Consider the following 20,135-nt stretch of genomic DNA (forward strand, 5'->3'; position numbering starts at 1 on the left):
CTGTTGCTTTATTAACATTTTATGTGAATTAGATTAATGCTTAAAAACTGTCCCTGATTTTGACCCTTTGCCACCCATTACTTTTTTGCATTATCTAGAATTCTTTATCAAGGAAATAGGGAGGTGTGAGTGACATGATTTTGGCTTCTACTGCAGTATACCATTGTATCACTAGATGGCAATACTCACATATCCTTTGTAGGTTGTGTCCAGCTCTGGGCCTGTAGGAGTTTTGCTGCGGATGATATTTTCTGTTTGCTGCAAGTGGAATCGACTGTTGTCTAAAGCTCTGTCAAGCTGACGTATGTGTGATTCCAAGGAAACTGGTTCACCTACATGGACATATGAAAGAAGATGTGAGCCTCATACAAGTATGTTAAGGACAGAGAGCAATTAGATATACCTTAACCATTTCATATTGTTGTCTATTAAATGCTAGTTTTCATTGCATTTTTGATATGCTGAGGTTCAGAAATGATGTTTGATAGTCCTTAAAATTATATGGCAACAAACAATAATTTGATTATTAATTTGTCTAGTTACTGAATTCTACTACAGTAGCTCTTTGCATTTTGTGAAGCCTGTGTATCCTATAGTAAAACTTTCTACAGTGTGAAACAACGTAAGCCAATTTTTTTTAAATATAATGCAAACTTACTTACAAACCAACGTTTCTATGTAACTGCCACCTACAGCTTTAAGTAGAAGTACTTAAATCATGTGACATGCCCTAGCAATGTTAAGTTAATGACAGTGCTACATACTCTGTATGATGGGAGAAAGAGCCTTTCCAAATGGTAGGGAGAGATAAAACCAACTTCAAATGAACGACATAAGGCTCTGTACTAAAATGAACAGTTGGTAAATGTGCAAGAGAAGAACAGTGTTGTAATTTAGTAATGACTAGTGTAAAAGCAGTACCACTATGAAATTAACACGTGTAAACCTACAGTGGGAGGTATTACCAGACAGACGTAAATGGTGGTGTCAATAAAAGGCTGTTAGGGTTTCAGGAATGGGCAGATAAAATGACCAGTGATAAAGTCACTGTGACATGGGGAGACACTGATCTGCTAGGGATCAAATGAAAGGTGGTCACTCTCTAGATTGTGAAGTACAACTGGATCACAGTGCAGTGCTGGATCATAGTTTTTTACAGGGCATCCTGGCATATCTTTGTCACATGTATTAGTATGAATTGTAATACATGTAACATGCAACAGGTGACATATAAAGCTGCAAGGAACATGGCAGTTATGTCATCCAACCATCTCCTTTAAGAAAGCGTTGTGTATAAACATATGGAAGCACAATAACACAGCTACAATCACGCTGTCACATGTGTGCTGACTGTTACAAAGGCTCCAAGAAGTTAAAAAAAAAAAACAAAAGGGCAAACATGCCTAAAGCAATTGCCTTAAGGACCAGTATGGTACTAGGGAAAAAAATTAATAAACATCACTGTCGAGGAAAAACAGAACATATATATCAGTTCTGTCTTTAAAACATCCCAGGAATTATGCAGATATCATGTGAAAGCACAGGCAGGTGAGAATCGTAAGTACATCAATAAGTGAAAATAAATGCAGAAAATTTTAATTTTCTTCCATGGACTGATTTTAAACCATTAAACCACTCCACTAACGAAGGCAGCAGAACTGCTTAGTCACCCAGGATGGATACATTTTAAAGCAGATTAAAAAAGTACCTGAAATATGAAGACGACTTTCTGAGTTCCTTAATATATATTAGATTAGTTTGGCCAGCCAGAAAACTGCTGACTGCAGCTGATGGTTTTAGGTAGTGGCAGTCACAGCAGGCATTTCTCCTTCAACAACTGCAAATGAGTTTTACAACAATACTACACACAAGGTTCATTGCTGATGAAATCCACTTATGACGTCTTTTTTGTCAGCCATGTAGCTACAGATTTTATTTCCCCTTTGTTGTTAGCCAGGTAAATCTAGCTGGGCCATGTCCATCTGCAATGGAGCAATCAAAACAAACCCAGGCAGTTGAGAGTACCTCCACTCTATGACAAACGAGGCTAGGAAACTGTCAATGTTGTCCTGTTGAACTATCAACAGACTGTTTAAGAAAGAAGTTGCAGATCATAAATATAAAAGTCTAAAAATGCTGGCCAACTGACAATCCTAATTTACATGTTTGCACACTGCTTCCTGAAAAATGACTCGAGTCATGAAACCACAACTTGGTCCTATATCCTGCTTACCGAAAGCACATTTTTTATGTACTTAAATGTATGTTCCTTATTTTACACTATTAACTATCTGAAAATCAAATCATTGGAATGAAATGCTCACAGTCAGTAAACCTGCTAAATGTGACAGAAGAGGGAGAAGGTTGTTGTTTTCAGTATTCATCCACCTCCACTAAATGCAAACATCCATTTTACCACATTAGTACAAATGTGTTTTCTTTAATGTTCCCAATTACTGTGCAAACACATAAAATAAGACTGCAGTTAACCATTAATGGTATGTGTTAGTGATAGATGAAGAAAGTGCAGCTAAATGAATGCTGGATGCTGTAAGAGTAAACATGCTTTTCTTAGTGACATTTTGTATTTCTACGCATGCTGCCCCTACCAGATATTGACCGCAATGTATTTTCTGTGACTTTTACGTATGCTTCCAGGCTTTCCGGAATCACTACATCTGGAGAAGTAAAAACAAAATACTTATCATTTACAATGGCACATTCCTCCACTTCCCAGGAGTCTGTGCTGACAATTCCACTATATCCATGAAAATAAATGTTCTTCATTTTTGGGTGTATTCCTAAGTAACTGTAGTTCATTCTAGCTTGAAGTAGTGACATACTTTTTTTTCACATCAAGACAATTAAACTAAGAAATTAGATTTTAAAAGGCACGTCCACAGCTGAAAATCTCCAGTGTATAAGGTCAGGAGAACCTAAACTAAAAGAATGAAGAAGAATGTGCCCACCATCTACAAAATGAGGCATTATACTAATAAGGACACCCTATATAAAACTGGATACTTTAACAGTATGGGTAAAAAATGTCAATGCTACACAGGTATGCGGGCAAAAGGAAAAGTACAGATGTACAATTAAACTTACCATGACAGAAGATGTTCAAATGATCCCTGCTGCAGTAGCCTCACCTGGGTCCCCTTTAGAAACCCAAAACATCACTTACCAGAAACCCAATAGACTGACACAAAAATCCTGACACCCATGAAGACCAACTGTCTGGAGCACTGACAAATCACTAAATGTAAGTAACCACTTGGCCAGCATGCTGACCCTTGCCCCTTACTTCCACAGTAGTGAAATCTCAGAGTTGGTATATTTAGTTAGGGGGTGTGGGGGGCAAATCCCCCCACATGGGTGGGTATTTTTGTGCTTCGGTTAGTGTGTTTGCAGGTTGAGCGATTGGTTACTTACCATTAGTGTTTTGTCAGTGTTCCATGCGGTCATCTTCCTGGTCGTCGGGTTTTTCATCTCGGTCTTTTGGATTTCGGGTTTCTAAAGGGAATCCCTTTAGCTATATGTATCCTCAATAGGATATAGCAGCAGGCCAGCATACAAAGCTTAAGGGCACCTTCCATGTGTCCATCCATTGGCAGCTCGAGCATTGCTTAAGAAAATCAGTGGTTTAGGTGCCATGATCTTCAGAGCTCTCTTCCCAGGTGAGAAACCAAGGCTAGACAGCCCTGAAAGATATCAATGCTAGGTAAGTAAAAATCAAAGTAAGCACCCTGGCAACAAAAAATATGTCAAAATAAGGAACATTTAATGGAGGGAGTCACTCCTGCAGCAGTGATCTATTAGAGCATCTACTGTTTACTTGCACAGCTGTAGTATGTTCATCATTTTATCACTGCTGTAGTAACCTTATGGTAGATGACCATAGATTGTAGTGATGGGGAGAAGAAAGGGTGAAAGTCCAGTAGCCCCTGGAGAATGGTCCAATCAAAGCCTGCTCTAGACTTGACAAGGAATCTTGTTCATAGTGCTTTGTAAATGTACGTTTCTCAAATCTACTCCTTTCCAAAAAACACTGACAAAGCCCTAGTAAAGTGTACCTTGACCCAGCCTGGAATTAGCTTGTTGTGGTGGGTATAACAAAAGGAAAGAACATGTGTCATGACAATCTCCTTTTTTTCTTACCTTTATGAGAAATGAATAACTGATCAGAGTTTCTGAAGGCTTTAGTTCTGTCAACATAATATCTTGAGTTGTCTGTAAACATCCAGAGTATAATGATTCTTATCTCCATCATTTTAGGTTCTAGAAAGAAGAAAGGGAGATGACCATCTTGGCTCAAATTAAACTCAGATAGCACTTTAGACATAAAAGATTGATTAAAAAAACTATCCTTGTGGAAAAATAGATAAGGCTGGCCCACTATGAGAGCATGCAACTCTGACCCTCTTCGTGCAAAGTCAGAACACTCATCAAAGCGTTTTCTATGTTATGAACCTCAAATCACCCTTTTGGGCTGGTTCAAATGGAGCACCTCATTTAATATCTCATGCACATCTACAGAAAATTGGGGCCTAAAAGGTATTACCATCTCCGAGACAGCCAGTTGAAGTTGTTTCAAGTTAGGGTGTATCAAACAACCCCTGTCTTGTGCGAGCTGATCTAATCTGTGAAGAAGCTTGTAGTAACTGGCCTTGGCCATTTGCAAAAGAAGGGAGAACCACGTTTGCCTGGGCAAGAAAGGAGTCTTCGGAATGATCTTGGGTGAATTAGTGAAAAGGGTAGAAGGAAATGGGAATGCATCTGCATTCCAAGCCTGCTTGCATGGAGACCTGGAGTGGATTTTTTCCAGTTGTTTGCTATGAGTGGAGGTTAAAGATCAATCTGAGGTATTCCCCACAAATGGATCAAATCATGGAATGTCCCCAATTCAGTTTCCATTCACGAGACTCTGTCCTGGTCCTGCTCAGCTTGTCTGAAACAAAGTTTTATTTTGATGGAATGTAATAAGCTTGCACAGTGAGATTATACTAAATTGCTACATCCCAAAATACCATGGCTAATCTGAACAGAGGGTATGATCTGAAATCCCTATGTTTGTTTAAATGCCACATCACTCTCCTGTTGACTGTGACAACTTGAAGAGATCTTAGTGTGTTTGTTACTGTCAACATCTCATTGATGTTTGTGTTTTGGTCTTTTTTTGTTCCAAAGAACCTGCACTTTTACCCCTGAACACATAGTCACCACCACCCTACCTCACACCCAGCAGAGTCTGAGGTATCTGTTGTTGCAGGCTGCAGTGGAGCTGGAAGGGAGAACTGGAGACCTGGATAAAACTGGTCTCACCACTAAAGCAGTCATCTACTTATAAATCCCAAAACTGGAATTTAAAAAGTCAAAGGGTGTTGATATCTGGACTATAAAGATCTTATACAAATTTTAGGTACCACTGAATCTTTTTCATATGGAGTCTGGCTAAAGGAATCATGAGTATCAAAGATGCCATGAATCCTAAAAGTTTATGAAATTCCCTTGCCCTCCACTGAGTGGAAAAAGTCAAGAATAGTCTAGATATAAATCTTTTTTCCTGTGGGAGAAAAGCTCTTTGAATGTTTCCACTTGACACACCAGGAATACTATTCTGTGGAATGGAGTCCGACAAGATTTGGTAACCAAGTCCTTTAAGAAGATCTCTTTATTTGAGTGTTTCCTGACACTTTGAAAAGACTCTGCAAAGATAAGCAAGTCATCTAAATAAGGAAAAATGTGAATACATTGCAGTCTGCCATAGGCTATCACTGGAGCTAGACTCTTTCTAAATACCTATGCAGTGGTGGTTAACCTAAAGTTTAATGAAAATATATGAAAATGATCCAGATACAGAAAATCTTAAGAAACACTTGAAATCGGTGGCTATTGGAATGTGTAGATAAGCACCCTTTAAAGCTAGAGTTACCAAAAAGCTGAAAGTAGGGATAAGAGGAAACATTTTGCGAAAAAAAAACTGCATTGTGAACTTTGAAACTATCACAAACTGGTTGAAAAAGGAAAGATATAGGATTGGCCACCATGAAACTTCTTTCTTGGGTACCAGCAACATCCTTGAATAAAAACATTTCCCTTCAGAGAAAGAGGGATAGGTTCAATTATCCCTTGAGCCAGCAGATGTTGAATGAAAGGAGGAAATAATGAAGTTTAATCTGGAGGATGAAGTGAAACCTCTAAAAAGGAGGTAAGGACTGCCACTGTCATCTGTACCCCTGATGGATAGCTCTCAAAATCCATTTGTCTGAAATTACCTCTCAAAACCCATTTGTCTGAAATTACCCATTGCCAAAGTGTTTAGTGGAGGAATAGATTTTGATGAAGAATTTAAGGATTGCTAGAGTGAGCAGGGAGTTACATTTGTTGGACTGTCTATGTTCTTGTGAAACTCTCCCCTTCTTTTCACAGTCTTCTTGTTATTGTTTATTTGAATAATTGCTGAGGTTTGTTAGATTGCTTCTTTTGCTTTTTATAAAAGAACTCTGAAGTAGACAAGAAATCTTTAAGAAACTTGGACAAGGATGGCTGGAAATTCTAAGTCACACCTTAAATCAGATTTCCTTTCTCTCTCATCACATTTTTCAAGTTCTCGGCAGCAGGTGATTCAACTACAACCTCCCTGTCAATGGCAAAATTCAGAATTTCAGCTTTTACATCTTCAGGCAAATTTTGAGAATGTAACCATAAAAATCTTCTCCCAACAGATGGCCACTGCATGGGAGGGCAGATAGGCAGTGAACTTTCAAACGAAAGGCATCTGATGTAAAAATGTTGGTGTACATGCTATACCACGTTAAGAATATATAAAAATTAAAAAAAAATCCAATTATTTTAGGAGAAGTCCAGAGTTCAGAATTTTGGTGTACAAATCACAGGTGTCTGGCTACTCCTTAGGGGTCAAGTGTCTGAAAGTTGGTATATAACTCTGAGAATCCTTGCTACACCCCTGTTCTATGTTTCCCGAGAAAAATATCAAAGGGTCAACAAAATCTACCCAGCCATTTGTTTTTTTTTTTTTTTTGTCAACAGCCCCCTCACTATAAAAACATCATTCATAATATGTTAATTAGAATTGTAGTGTCTTGGGATTGAAAAAGTGTTTCTAAAATGCAGGTCCTCAGAAGGTAAAACAGGAAGAAAATAAAAAAAAAAAACAGGATATAATAAAACCTGTGTAGGCACAGTGTAGAGCCTACACAGACTGTATCAGTGTACATGGCCATGGTTCCCCCTCAGCAGCTTGCCATGCATATTAATGATGGTGTGCTGCTGAGGGACAGCCAAGGAACACTGATATTGAATTAGTGTAGGGATAGGTGTAGTGGCTAAGCCTGGCTGCAGATGAGTCTGAGGATCCCTGCAATGGTCCCTGCTACTGTAGTAATGCTGTGAAGTGTGTCAAATGTGTAATATGTCATTTCAATGATGTGTTATGTTTCCCATGTTTTATTTTCTATAGACAGCTGACAACTGCCAGACATCTAAAAATAGGAACCGAATGTAATTGATAATCATAATTACATCTATCTGTATTTTTCAAATATTTATTTTAATCGCCATTTGTGCAGAGCAGAGTGCAACCAAGCTGAGCAGAGCTCATACATACATATCCAACATCTACCAGGCATCTAAAAATAGAAACTGGATGTACTTAATTATTTATTTAAAGTTTTGTTTATGCATGTTTGCAAGGTGCAGCATGGTGCCCACAAAAGCTTACATGTAGCTCAGTAGTATATGTGAAGGTATACCAGTTTTCATAATATCCAAGTAATTAAATGGGTAGAGTTACAGCTATAGGTGTAGTAGGTCCTTGGTTCAAACCCATAGCAGGCAGAACATGTTTGTAATCTGCTGAACTACTTTTCTACAATTTAATAATAAAATTGCAAAATATGCCACTGCTACATTCTACTGAGCTATGTGCAATCATGCTAAGCACCACATAATCTTGTTAATGACTGCTAGTGCTTGCTTGGTGCTATGTTTCATTAAACCATGGTTGTGCAAGGTTTCGCTCTGCTCAGCTCTGCTTAGCTGGTTTGTTTGCTGGTAAGCAATATTGCGCTTTTTTGAATGTTGCCCAATAGGTTCATAGGTTGGTACTAGGCTTTTGGCCCTAGGGCATATACAAGCCTAGCCATAACAATTCCCTGGCTATTTCTTCCACACTATTTTCTTCCCTGGACCCCTGTCTAGCAGGGTGACTGAAGTGATCCCCGGGTTTGTTTACATGATTTGTAAAGGCAGGAAACCAATCTATATTAAGCGCAATATGTGGGAATTCTGATTCAACTCAATCAACTGTCAGTATGGCTGATGGTGTTGTGGAAGGTGTGAGCTTTCAGGTGCAGCAGTGGGGCTTTCAGGAGTCCAGGGTCATGGCTGAGCTCCTTGTAAAAGCCATGATGATAGCCTGCTGCAGGGTGGTTTCCAGGGCTCGGACTGTAAGATCGAGGACTGGAACAAGTTGACCAGAGAACTCACCAGTGTAAGTGGTATCCCCCGCACATGTGAGCAGTGTCGTCACCACCATGATGACCTGAAAAGGTGAAAGAGGGAAACCTTAGACACCTGGGTCCAAGAAGCAAGGGCAGTGAATGCCCACAAGTATGTAAGCATGTTTTCTGCTGTCTTAACAAAATGCAAGCTGAATATCTGCAAAACTCATATGCATAATGGTGTGCTTCTCTCCCAACAGCTGCAGCTGAGAGGACTCGCAATGTCCAGTCTTATGGCGGGTGCTTGGCCAGGTTGCACTGTGAGTGTGGTGTGTATGACTGTATTATGCCAACTGTAGTGCAATAAGCAAGAAAGAGCAAAGCATTAACTGCAATAAAGTATATACAATAAAGTCTGTAGTGCAATAAACGAGGAATTAGAGCTGTAGTGCAATAAACATGGACTTATAGCTGCATTGCAATAAATGTGGAATTAGAGCTGTAGTGTAATAAATGAATAATAGCAACTGTAGTTCAATAAAAGCAAGAAACAATACCAATAACAGCAAGCAAAATGGTGTACAACAGAAATGTCTTATCATAACCATTGCAGTAGAGCTGCATGCATTGAGTCTGTAACATAAGGTTGCAGCAGTCAGGTATAACACTGTAATAGCTGTAGAATGCAAATCTAATGGCTGCAAACTGTCTTGCTTAAATCATAGTACTGTGCAAGGCTGTCTATAGGCCAGTACCTGTCACATAATGCTCTGCCTGCCACAGAATTTAGATAATAAAGGTATATGGGTGAGGTAGCCCACTCCACGGGCAGATATTGTGTGTGGACTTCACAGATATTTCAAACCAATGACAATAATATATGCTGTAGTAATATATGCAGTATGGTTGTATTCCATGCATGTGTGTTCTATTCTCACTGCAGTGTAGTATAACACTGTAACAGTGCTAGAATGCTACAGGAATGTCCTGTAATTTCTATTGCACAATTCACAGTATCATTCCAGGTGATCTCCAGACAATTATCAGCCACCCTGTAGCCAGCAGTGACTCAGTAGCTCAGTCTGTTAATTCCCTTGTACACAGTAAATTTTGCCACACACAGCCCTGGGTTCAAATCTAGTGCTATGTAGCACAACATTTTCAGCATCAGACATGAAATGCTCATATTTTCTCTCTCCCCATGAACACAAAAATGTTATGGGTGAGGTAGGCCATATTATGTGCATATATTGTGTTTAAATCTCACAGAATGCTACACTCAATAGAAAGAATGTGTTCATCAGCACTGTTGATTCAGAAATAAAACTGTGTAATGCCAGTATGGCTGTATCTCTTGCATGTCTATACTATGGTGCTGCAGTCAATTATTAAATTATCTGCAGATGTTCCCTACAGTCACAGCTACTGGGTTCTACTACCAGGCCTATCAACTAAGCCATGATGGCTGCCTAGTGCAATTACTGTACACAAACATGCCTTAGTGTTATGATTTCTCGTAATGTAATTAAAACTGACTAATCTGTCTGTCACACGTTTACCAGATTAATTATTACCTGGAATGCAATTTATAAACCAAATCCATTTACAGAACACCCTGGTAGTCATATAGGTCCACATTGTGTGAAACCGTTCTGTGTAGTTCTGTACCTGCATTTGTTATTGCATGGTCCTTATTGTCCCATGCTATAAGCTTGAGATGTACGTATGTGCTACAACAGCTATAGGAGAATTGTAGTCAATGTAATCACAACTGTCAGTACACACCTACAGAAGTATGTACGCCAGTGTTGACAGGGAAATCATCCGCAATCACTAATGGAAGGTTTTCACTCACTCTCTTACTCTCTCTCCACCCCTTATCCTCAGTTATTCATTACTGTAATGTATTTTTATGAATTAATATTAACATGATTTAACTATATTTTGGAAAATGTGGTTGATTATTGTTACATTTTATTATGATTCAATATTAACATATTTTGTTAAACTAACCGTTTTGCTGGCCTTATGGCTTACTTTGTTCTAGCATGCATTTACCATACTGACTATTATGTTACTTAATGTTGTGTTGCACATAATATACATTAATATGCATTTGGATTAAGAAATATGATGTTTTATTCTGTTAATACTAACAACGGTTTGGTTGTTACTAACTGTAACTTATTGCTTTACTGCATTTACCACAACACGTCAAGGTAGGCCGGTTCTGGCTCATCCCCCTACCTTGCCTCAAATGGCCATAGCACCGGGTGCCAGCACATCTGGGACGCAGACCAGTGGTACTTGCTGCCCCCTGTACTACCTGCTGTGTCGGGTAGTACCGCCCCAGGGGATGGGGCCCAATCCCCCTCTGATAGTGGTGGCAGAGGGATAGTAGTCACCCGGGATGAGCTACTGGTCCTGGTGCACAGGATAGTCCACTGTGGCTATGACCAATGCCTGTGCTGAATTGAGGGCATGCTGGCCACCTTGGTCAGGTAGCCATGCTCTGGTGCCCAGCCTTCACCCTCGCGGCAGTGATGGAGTAGTGTCAACAGCCCCATGGGTGGGGACATGAGTCAAGCTGCTGCCATCTGAAGGCACATGGGACTTGGATTCCACAAAACCCTACCTGTCCAAGGTGTTCACCCCCCCTCATGTGTCACACACCTCCCATGTCTGCGTCTTGACTGTTTGCAAATGCATCCTCACATATCCAACTTGCCTCCCCCAGACGTACCTACATCCCTTCCCCAATATTCCACTCTCACCTAAAAAAAAAAAAAAAAAAAAAAATTGGGCACCTGTCCCCCCCCAAAAACAAAAATCGTCCCATACATAGCTCTCCATTTCGCACACATGTTCACTGGACACATGTAATTTTGTCCAATTGGCTTGACAACATAGTTATGTTGTCCTCACCCCTCTTTCTGGGGTTTGAGAATCCAGATTCATCTACAAATCTGTAAAAGTGTACAGTTGTTGCTGTATAGGAAATAGATAGCTATGGTTCTTTCCTACACCCTTCCTCCACATCCCTCCCTCCCTTTCAATATGTTTTTCCTCATACTTGCCCCCATTTCACCAGTTTCCTATCTCACCTTTTTTCTTTTCTTTATATTTTTTTAACGAGGAGGTGCACAATGAGTCCAGTCGTGCAACTTCATGAAGATCAGCTAAATAGAGCTATAATAACTATATGTGTTGCTAACACTGTAAGTCACATGTACAAAATAAACACCTCTACCATGTTTTGAACCTGAGCCCATCCCACCTGCAGCACACTGCATTAAGCCACAAAGCCAGGCAACTCTTTCTTAAAACAGGTGGTTTAAACAAAACATAATAATTGCCAATTACAGTCATTAGGCATGTTTCAGTGGAGCTGCGTGTCGTGCCACACCTAGCAAACTGGAATAAAAAGTGATAGAAAAAATGGGAGTGTACATTGTTTTTTGGTGCAACAGTACTCCACTAGACAGCCAAAGACATGATAATGGATGTAACTGAGGTCTGTGATAGCAGGTAAATGTACCCATTTATCAGCAACATGTAGAAAGTCACCTGCTGAGGCATTGTTAGAGAAATGTACAAATAGTATAGTGTACAATTCTGCACTTAAAGGGCTAAGAGTTAATACATTTATTCTATGTAAAATGTGTAAATACTGGTGGTCTCTGTAAAAGCTGCTGACGCCTAAAAGTCTGTTGTTCTTGCTGTGGAATGTTGAGATAGGGGCCTCACACTAGCAACAGATAAATGTTGTGTTAGGAAGAGACAGTTACAGGACCATAACTCAGAAACAGGGTTTGACAGGGCAAGCCCTGTGGACAAGCTAAATTCTGAAAGATGTTTTTGTAAAAGTCAGCAATTAACTGATAAGCACTTGCTGTAAAAACAGCAGGCTGAGCTATTGAAAATCAGACAAACATTGTACCTACATGCTTTGTCTCTTTGCTGCAAGTAATAAAGAATGCCTTGCTGAACCTTACGTGAATTGATCTTTGAATTTTCTTTAACAGATTGGTCCTTTGAGCCGGAACCCTCTCTTCACCTCGGATCAGACGGCCAGGTGGCTGAAACCGTACAGGGAAGAAACCAAATCAGTTCTTCTGCAATATAAAGACCTCCGACTGAATTGTCGTCAAAAGAGGCCAGTCACCTTCTGATCTGCGACTGAAGGACGGGTATCCGCGAATCACTGGTAAATCATGTAGGCTCAGGTAAGGTGGGTTTTGCTATTCTGTTTTATTCAGTCAGGGACAGGCAACTGCATTTTCTGTAAGATTGTATTTTATTCAGTCAGGGACAGGAAACTGCATTTTCTGTTAGATTGTATTTTATTCAGTCAGGGACAGGAAACTGCATTAATTTCTGTTAGGTTGTATTTTATTCAGTCAGGGACAGAGAAAAACTGCAGTACTGTCATAGACTAGGTGAACAGGATAATAGAAGGTTAGACAGTCATTCTGAAGAGACTATAACAAAATCCGTGGTACGTATAAAAAAATTGAGAGTAGTACATAAAATTACTAAAGGTAACTACGTAGTGAGCAAATGGGTAATTATAACTGTGGTGCAAAAACATCAAAAGACCCACCATTAACAGAAGATGGTAAATATATGCAGGTACAGCGCGCAGATAATGTTAGATATTTTTCAAAATGGGTAACTAGGCATGATTTTGATGGAAAATTAGATAAATCTTCACTTCTCAAATTGATAAAGCAATTAAAAGCAGACTCCAAGGGGCAAGTTAAAAAACAGCGACAATTAGGAATTCCCCAGGCACACAGATGGCTGGAGGAAGCAAATCGAAGAGACCAGAAAGAAAAAACTCTAAAACAATGTTTTTAGATAAAGAGGATAACCACCTAGTGCTAGCTTCAGCACCCCCTCCCCCACCAGCATACGGGGCAAATAATCAACACAGAGTGCCTCCTCTACATCCTGTAGTCACAGGAGGTGAGGACTCTGTAAAAATAAAGCTAGTTAAAGTTAAGGGTCCAATAGGGACTAGGTCCAAAACAAAAAACACAGATGATGATGATAAAAATTTCGAAGTCTGGAGATTGTTTAGTGAAACACAACGATAACACACCAAAGAAATTTATTTCATAAAGCTTTCAGGTCTACACCCTTCATCAGTATAAAGCAATAACATTACTACAACATTTAAATAGGAGAGATCATATAGTCACATGCTTCAGCCCATCCCACTACTTAATAAACAACCAAATCTTAAAAGGACAACACATCATTTAAAATCATACTAAAATTCTATCTAACTATAATATTATAAAATATAAAACTTAATTAATGAATCAGTAATTAAAATACCATACTAAAATATCTTACGATTATATTGCATGTAGTTATTGTGCATGTTCTAATGAATATATAAATACACATATAGACATATATAAAACCATGCAACCACCATCATATACATACATACATATAAATACAATTGTACACTTTTACACAACATTTCATAACTATTACATAAACATATATTTTATACATTGTATGTATTTCATAACCTTTCCCTTTGCCTCTTCATTAGTAAGGGCTTTAGGCTGACGGCATTATTTAGACCAGGAAGCACATCTGCCTGAAGTCTAATAATCCATTCTAATTCTTTTAATTCTAGACAATTATTTGTATCCCCCTTCCTTAGACTAATATCTATTGTAGCCAATACTCTAAATCTGAAAACATGCTTTTCACCTTTATCCATAATGTGTTTACTCAAAGCATTTGTCAATACTTTCCTCCTAATCTCCGATTTATGCTCAGTTATTCTCTCCCATTAGTGGGGTGTTTAAAGATATTTTCTCCTTCATATAGGTCATTACAACAAGAACAGTTGTAACATTTCCTTGTGCCCATTATCCTGTCTTTGGTCTTAGTTTTTTATTGAGATTGTTTAGTGAAACCCAGGCCACGACTAGTGGGGAAGAAGAACTCTGTCCTCTTATTGAGGTACCTAATCCCAGAGCAGGTCAGGATAACCAAGACCCTACTTTATTAGTATATAGACCCTGGAGGCCCGAAGATATTAGGAAGGCCATTGAAGGTATTCCCCACCCTAGGTTCAACTTTCCAAAATTTTCAGAGGACCTGCAAGGTATGAGACTAAGCTATAACCTAAATGAATAAGAGATAGAAAAAGTGGAAAGACAAATTATAGGTCCAGACTGGCACATGGTCTGTGGTGATTGGAATCCTCATGACGCTCAGCAGAGACCCCTTCCACATAACAATGTAGGGTTAGATGCCCAGGTGACAGGGCTTACAAACTAAATTTCTGATAAGTGGAAACCACGGGCAGACTGGACCTGTATTAATCAGTGTGTCCAGCAAGAAGGCGAGTCAGTTGACCGCTTATTTTGCTAGGCTCATAGAGTGCTTTAATAATCATTGTGGGATGCAAATCCCTGACAACCAGACAGCAGACTCCCCCTATGAACAACAGTTAAAATATGCCCTTCTGAAGGGGAGCAGTGCTCCTATTAGTAGTTTTATTACAAAACACATGGTAGATCACCATACAAGCAGATTACAACCACTGCTTGAGTATGCAAGCCATGCTGAGAGGCACTTTAATAGCAAAAAGAAAATGCAGGTATTTTCACTAGAAGACGGGGCTGAGGTATATGTGGTACATCCAGGAAAAAGGGCAAAAATAGCGAAGGTAGGCAGTCTGACCAACGGTCAGAAGATTTTGAGGGACGTAAAAAGAAGGGAGAATGTTTTAAATGCGGGAAGAAAGGTCACATGGCAAGGGATTGCAAACGGAATAAGAGGATAAGGATGGATGAACAAAAAGGTGATAACTGACTATATGATAGTCAGGAAGCACAGGGAAGGGTTACAATACAACGCAGGATAAATGGTAATGTAGAAATGAAAATAAAGGAAGCACAGGATGGCGGAGGGGATGACAATGAAAATGAAAGTGATGAGGTATTAGACTTGGCACTTCTGTACTTGGAACTCTTTTTAGCAGATACCAAGCCAGAAGTCACTCTTTTGGTGGAAGTAAGAGAGGTTAGCTTTTTGTGTGATTCTGGGGCTTCACGGACCCTGATACATCCCTCCGAATTACCGGAGTGTACATGATCTTCGGATTACATATTTGTTAAGGCTGCAAATGGGCAGCTATACCGGGAGCCTCCCTCACACAAAATTATGATCACAGATCCTGTAACAGGGTTGACACAGAGAAGTAAAATTGTAGTGTCTGCAAAATGCCCAATAAATCTCTTAGGCAGAGATTTAATGCAGTTATTTGGCATAGCGGTGGTTCCGACTATACAAGGGATGCAAGCACAACGACAGATTGACATCTGCGAAGTGCATGATACCTGTGTAGTGCAGCCAAGAGGTGAGATGTTTTACTGGTACAGTCAGGACCTGATTACTACTGGCCCAGGGACTGTAAGCAAGGAATTAATGGATTTGGCCATTAGTAAATTTCCCTCATTAGATATTAAGAAGCAGCCATTACTGTACTGCACCCTGTATTTTCATGACACACAAGGGCCAGATGAGGACTACAGAGATAAGCTGTTTAAATATCCCACAGCTAGGCTAGTTTTACGTAACCTATACTGGGACACAATGGGAAATAGCATAGCCAGCTGCTCTCTGCCTAAAGAAATGACAGCACTTTACAAATCTGACCTCCTACCACATGTAAGCCTCACTACAGACAAAAACACAAAATGGGTAGAGTTGGGTAGGAATATTACCAGATGGGGAAAACAGACCAGAGAGGAACTTTCAGAGCAGGGAGTACAGGTACAAAAATTGAACTGGGTAACTCAGACTAAGCCAGCAGTACACCTACATTTTCGCAAAAATATTTGACAAATACTCCTGTTAAAAGAGGAAGAGGATGCTCTGAAAGGTATCCCAGATAAACTGTGGTCCACGGGGAAATCAGATGTAGGCCTTATCCGCACAGCAAGACCAGTGGTAATAACTCCAAAATCAACTTTTAGACCTCAAATACGTCAATACCCGCTGAGAAAAGATGCAGAGGCAGGGATAAATCCCATTACAGCTGCATTCCTTAAAAGTGATGTGTTAATTGAATCTCCTGATTCACCATGTAACACACCCTTGTCCCCAGTTAAGAAGGCATATGGAGAGTGGCGCATGGTTCAAGACCTGCAGGCTGTAAATGAGGCAGTAATACCTAGGGCACCTACAGTACCTGATCCGCATACACTCTTAAATGTGTTAAAACCCCATCAGAAATATTTTTCTGTAGTAGGTATTAGTAATGCATTTTTCTCAATTCTGATACATCCAGACAGTAGATTCTGGTTTGCATTTACTTATCAGGGTAAAAGATACACATACACTTGACTACCACAAGGTTATTGTGAGAGCCCCACGATATTCTCACAAGAGATGTCAAGTAATTTAACAAGATTTAGCCCACCGAGAAATAGTCAAATCCTGCTTTATGTTGATGATATCTTATTAGCAGCTCCCACTTTACAAGCTTGCCGAGAAGACACACTAGCATTGCTACGATTTTTAGCTGCTGAGGGACACAAGGTGAATAAGGAAAAATTGCAACTCTGGAAAAAGCAGGTCCGATATTTGGGCTATATAATATTTGATGGAGGTAGAACCTTGGATGAGGACAGAAAAATAGCTATTTTGCAGGCTCCAAAACCTATTACCAAAAAGGAAATGATGCCCTTTTTGGGTACGACTAACTTCCGTCGAAGTTGGATTCCAAAATATGCTTTGGAAGTGGACCCTTGTCTGACCTCATATACAAAACGCCTATGGCAGCACAAGACCCGGTGACGGACACTGGAGGCGGATTTAGCCTTTTGTAATTTAAAACAGTTAATAGCGTCTTCTTTTGTCTTGGGGTTACCAAATTATCACAAGCGCTTTTTTTTCAAACTGTAGACTGTAAGCACAGCTATATGACATCAGTCCTGATGCAACAACATGGGGATAAGCAACGTCCCATTGCTTATTATTCATCACAGTTAGATCCAGTGGCACGGTCCTTACCCCATTGTGTTCAGGCAGTTGTTGCATCTACTATGGCAGTACAGGCTTCGGCCTCAGTAGTTTTGTTTCACCCACTCACCCTAAGTGTCCCTCATGCAGTAGCAATTATTTCATTACAAGAAAAGGTAGCATACCTTTCCCCAGCTAGACATCTTTCCTGCATGACTGTTTTGCTGAGCCAGCCTCACATGACAACTGAACGGTGCACGACCCTGAATCCATCAACTCTGCTCCCTACCCCTGTAGATGGTACTCCACATCACTGCCTGCAGGAGATCGAGCAGACAACATTACCTTGGAACGACCTCACAGATATACCTTTAACAGATGCTGATCTGACATATTATGTAGATGGCTCATGCAAAAAGAACCCAGCAGGACAGAACCTAGTGGGCTATGCTGTAGTATCTGACACAGAGGTTATCGAGGCAAAACCCTTACCACGACATTTGTCCGCACAGACGGCAGAATTGATTGCACCCACTCGTGCATGTACTTTAGCTAAAGGTAAGCGTGCAAATGTTTTTACTGAGAGTCAATATGCTTTTTCCATGGTGCATGTGTTTGCACAGCAATGGAAAAACCGAGGTATGATTACATCAACTGGTAAACCCATAAATCATGCACAGCTCATATTAGATCTTTTAAACTCCATTCAATTACCTCAGTGTTTAGCTATCTGCAAATGTGCAGCTCACACAAAACAGCTGGATGTTATTTCAAAAGGTAATGCAAGAGCTGATGCTGCTGCAAAGAAAGCAGCTGCAGAAGCTTGTTTACACCTTGTAGAAGATTTAGAACCTTCTGAAAGTTTAAATTTGGACATGCTACAAACAATGCAATCATTGACCACACAGGTAGAAATAAGGTGTTGGTTAAAACAGGGGGCCATCTTCAGAGACGGTTTGTACATCTCAAAAGAAGGGAAACCAATATTACCTTCTAATCTTTTTCGATATGCAGCATTATTGAGCCATGGGCAATGCCATGTCTCAACAGGGGGAATGGTACAGATAGTGAATCAGGTGTACACTGCATATGGATTTTCAAACTACTCTAAAAAATTTTGTTTAGCATGTCAGATTTGCAATCAATATCATGCACAAGGAGCAGTGCAGCCCAGTCAAGGGAGTTTCCCCACACCTCCATACCCATTTCATACCATTTGCATGGATTTTATAGAGTTAAATAAATGTGAAAATAAGAAGTACTGCCTTGTCATTACAGATATGTTCTCGAGGTGGGTGGAAGCTTTTCCAACCAGGAACCCAGATGCAGCTACAGTAGCAAAGGTTCTTGTGAAAGAAATTGTTCCTAGGTTTGGCATTCTGGTGAGAATATATTGTGACAACGGAAAACACTTTGTAAACCAAACTATGCAACAGCTAAGTAAGTTTTTTTGGTATTTCTCTAAAAAATCACTGTGCTTATCATCCTCAGTCTGCAGGGTTGGTCGAAAGACATAATGGTATACTTAAAAGTAAACTGAGGAAATTAATTGCTGAAGCTGGGAAAACCTGGTTGTACTGCTTACCTTTGGCACTGTTGAACATGAGAACAGTTCCCTCAGCAAAAGGGCTGACCCCATATGAGAAACTGTATGGGAGGGCGTATTGTACACCCCAATGGAAACCTCTCATGTGTTCAGACCAGGAAGCTGATCTTACATTAGCTGAATATATGAAGAAACTGTTAAATTCTAAACATCTGTTGCAGTCTAATTCTGTTTCAGATTCAGAGCAGACTAAGGAACTGGAAATAACAGTAACTCCAGGAGACTGGGTGTGGATCAAGATCGTGAAGAGGATGAACTGGGCATCACCGAAGTGGGAAGGTCCCTACCAGGTGCTTCTTTCGACACCGACTGCAGTCAGGATTGCAGAGCGAGCTTCGTGGATCCATCTGACACACTGCAAGTTAGTGAAGAAATTCGAATTGGGTAAAGATCTTACCTCTCCATCGGGACCCTAAGCACAAAAATCTGGCTACAAAGGGGGGTCAGATCAATAGGAACTGATCCGTCTCAAACCCAGTGAAGCAATCATCGGTGCTAAGGTCCTATAGGGTAGAGAATAAGAAAGAAATACCCAGATTAAGTGACATGATTGCATCAAAGAAAGTTGAATTCCATCCTTTTCGGAAAACCGAAGAAAACAGAACACTGGAACGACAATCCTTTCCACAAAAATATTGTGATGTAATCTCATTGACTGTTATTGTGGTCATTGTTTTTCTGCTGTGGCCATTTCTCTTTTCCACCACATTTGCTGAACCTAGCAAGCGTGCAGCATGGCATCCTGCTTTCAACACATATCAGGCTATCAAGTACGCATATGCAGATACCCTTAATGTCTCTAATTGTTGGATCTGTGCAGCTATATCAACTGCACATGGAGGATTACCTTTAGTGGTGTCTCCACTAAATGTTACAGCGACATGGACAAGCTTGTTGAGCAACATGGCTAATATTACGTCTACAGATGCAGTTGCCTTACAGCTGGCCTTCCGCCAAAATGGAACTGTGTGATTTCAGAAACTTGATAAAATTAGGGTAGGATGGAGCCATTGTAACAAAACAGTGGTCTATAACTGCACTGCAGACAATTCGGGTTGTGTGGCAAA

The 20,135-nt window shown here is 40.0% G+C and overlaps 1 protein-coding gene across 3 annotated transcripts in view; it reads right to left on the minus strand.

Annotated features, from left to right (window-relative positions):
* SYNE1 (spectrin repeat containing nuclear envelope protein 1) overlaps positions 1-20,135 on the minus strand; it is a 2,173,401-nt gene that overhangs the window by 369,284 nt on the left and 1,783,982 nt on the right. For 2 of the 3 annotated variants that reach the window (XM_044089035.1, XM_044089189.1), the window contains one exon: positions 190-332. In XM_044089035.1, coding sequence (XP_043944970.1) covers positions 190-332 — 143 coding nt within the window. Of the gene's footprint in view, positions 1-189; positions 333-2,609; positions 2,679-20,135 lie in introns of all 3 variants that reach the window. The other variant, XM_044089105.1, reaches the window with a different exon arrangement.

This window comes from Protopterus annectens, chromosome 1.part0 (assembly GCF_019279795.1).
Source record: "Protopterus annectens isolate FY-2018-M chromosome 1.part0, PAN1.0, whole genome shotgun sequence".
In the NCBI taxonomy this organism is placed as follows: domain Eukaryota; kingdom Metazoa; phylum Chordata; order Ceratodontiformes; family Protopteridae; genus Protopterus; species Protopterus annectens.